Here is a 2,142-nt window from a genome sequence, read left to right on the forward strand (position 1 = left end):
CATGTGCGACGTGCTACGTAGAGAAATCTCATAATATTTTCATAACGTTTAATATTATAGGATTTATCAATATGTATTTGTATATTTAATACTGAGTAATAGAAAATAGTATAATAACCGACGGCCACGATCTTCAACAATCGAGGCGAACACGAGACAAGCGATGCAGGTTATGCAGGATAAAAAATAACAGTTGCACGTTTCATTTGTACTTAAATGTTGGTGAACATGCTTTACTCCATAACAATATGACTTTAAGTATCATAAAATCTGTCTATTGTTTTTTTTTCTATTCTATAGGTTGCATGAATGGATGGACACAATTTGAAAACAGGTGCTATTTGTTCAGTCGGCAGGTGGAATCGTGGATTGAAGCATCGGTTAGTGGATTGCAGGATTGTTTGCTGCTTACAGAATTTCAAATGTTTATCTCTTTTTATTCAATTATTGTTCATCGTGATTTTAAATCTCATGTTCATAGACTAACTTTGAAATAACGAATAGTACATGCTTGTAACTACCGAATCAAGGCAATTTGTCCTATAGAATAAGACTTTAGAATGTGTTTTTATACAGGAAGTTCTCTTGCATAAATCTTTTATAATTATTGGTCTATCTGTAACACTCGAGTTGTCCACCCAGTCAGTTTGATATGTTTTTTTAAAGACAGTTTGTGGTGGATTTCATTCTAAACTTGCTGAGCCAATGAATACCAACACATCTCATTTCTTGATAAGTCACAGTCAGATCATAGGTATGTTTTAATAGAATAAGGAGCATGAAAAGAGACGATAACAACACACAAAAAAAAACACAAAAAACAACAAAAAACAACATTACACAATGAAATGATTTGATGACCATATAACAAGGGAACAAATATGTTTTACTTTACTTTATCCTAACAACTTCTGCATGGCCATGAACAAATCCCCTCTTCTCTATTAAAGCCTAATAATTAAAAAATTGCCACATCACTCCAGCTTTCATGGATCTTACTTAACTGCTAAAATATTCTTAAAGAGACATTTTTGTCAGCTGAAAATTGCTAACAGAACAAACTTATAGCCGTGGGCTTGTATACAACAAGGTGAATCAACATTATATTTACAATTAACTTAGAAGATTATTTAAGTATGTTCAAATTCAAATGCACGTAAAATGAATACACAATTTAAAATTATTACATATATCACAGATATATTGAAAATAGTGGGAATGGGTGGACGGAAATCAAACATTACATTCTGCAAGTCTGCATAACTGAAATTGAAATTCATGAAACGCTGATAAATGTGGATTTTCTTATTGTTTCAACGATGTAGATGTCAACAGATGTGAAGGAGAAGACATTCAAAATAACCCTGAAAAACCGTTACAACAAAGATATAAAACATAGAATAATAGTTGACAGTTTTACAGATAAAAAAATTAAAAGCATGCGCATCGCAAAATTTTTACTTTAGGAAAAAAAAGAAAAACATATACCATGTTATCTTGCCTCTACCTTAGACACATAAAAGTAATACGCATTTTATTGAATTGATTTACTTCGAAGGCGGTACCTTCTGGATAGGCATATCAGATATAATTCAAGAGGGAAAATGGATATACTCAACCAGACAGATTCCGATAAAAGTCAACAATTTTCAACCAGGGGAACCAAATGCTGGGACGGCTGCCAATTGTGTCGCTTTGTGGGCTGGCTTCTATGGGTATTGGGCAGATGAGAACTGTCTTGTAAGATACCAGTTCATTTGTGAAGCAGATAATAAGTAAGATTATTGGGGGAATACAATAATGCAAACACTATACGAAACATAAGTTAAAACAAAAAATGAACCAGATAAAAATAAATATCGATCCTTTAAAGAAAATTATTCTAAAAGGTTATCAATTCAACACTGTAATTAGATCTTGAACATTGTTTTATATTGATTTTGCTATCAGTAAATTAAAATCAAACTAAATATTATTTTTATATACATATGCACATTCATGGCTCTACAATCTGTCGATACCTGTATCTTGGCATTGCACAAGGTCGTGTTTTTCTCTGACTGTTAGTGACGTCTTTACACTAAATCCATTGGATGTTGGATGTGTACTGATTGATATTTTAGTCTTTGATGCATAATTGAA

General features: G+C 32.1%; 1 protein-coding gene across 1 annotated transcript; it reads left to right on the forward strand.

The window, feature by feature from the left end:
• The first annotated feature begins 248 nt into the window (after positions 1–248).
• Positions 249–1,779, forward strand: LOC127708412 (tetranectin-like protein). The gene is made up of 3 exons (XM_052213285.1): positions 249–380; positions 667–754; positions 1,559–1,779. The coding sequence occupies exons 1-3, from the start codon at positions 249–251 to the stop codon at positions 1,777–1,779; spliced, it is 441 nt and encodes a 146-aa protein (XP_052069245.1).
• Positions 1,780–2,142: the final 363 nt, after the last annotated feature.

This window comes from Mytilus californianus, unplaced genomic scaffold (assembly GCF_021869535.1).
Source record: "Mytilus californianus isolate M0D057914Y unplaced genomic scaffold, xbMytCali1.0.p SCAF_7, whole genome shotgun sequence".
NCBI classification, from domain to species: Eukaryota; Metazoa; Mollusca; class Bivalvia; order Mytilida; family Mytilidae; genus Mytilus; species Mytilus californianus.

What these genes read in the sequence shown, in the direction of transcription:
- LOC127708412 (XM_052213285.1), top strand. Translation starts at nt 249, where the DNA reads ATGACTTTAAGTATCATAAAATCTGTCTATTGTTTTTTTTTCTATTCT. An exon ending in AATCGTGGATTGAAGCATCG is followed by an intron (nt 381 to 666) that starts GTTAGTGGATTG and finishes GTTTTTTTAAAG; the next exon opens with ACAGTTTGTGGTGGATTTCA. An exon ending in AAGTCACAGTCAGATCATAG is followed by an intron (nt 755 to 1,558) that starts GTATGTTTTAAT and finishes TTTACTTCGAAG; the next exon opens with GCGGTACCTTCTGGATAGGC.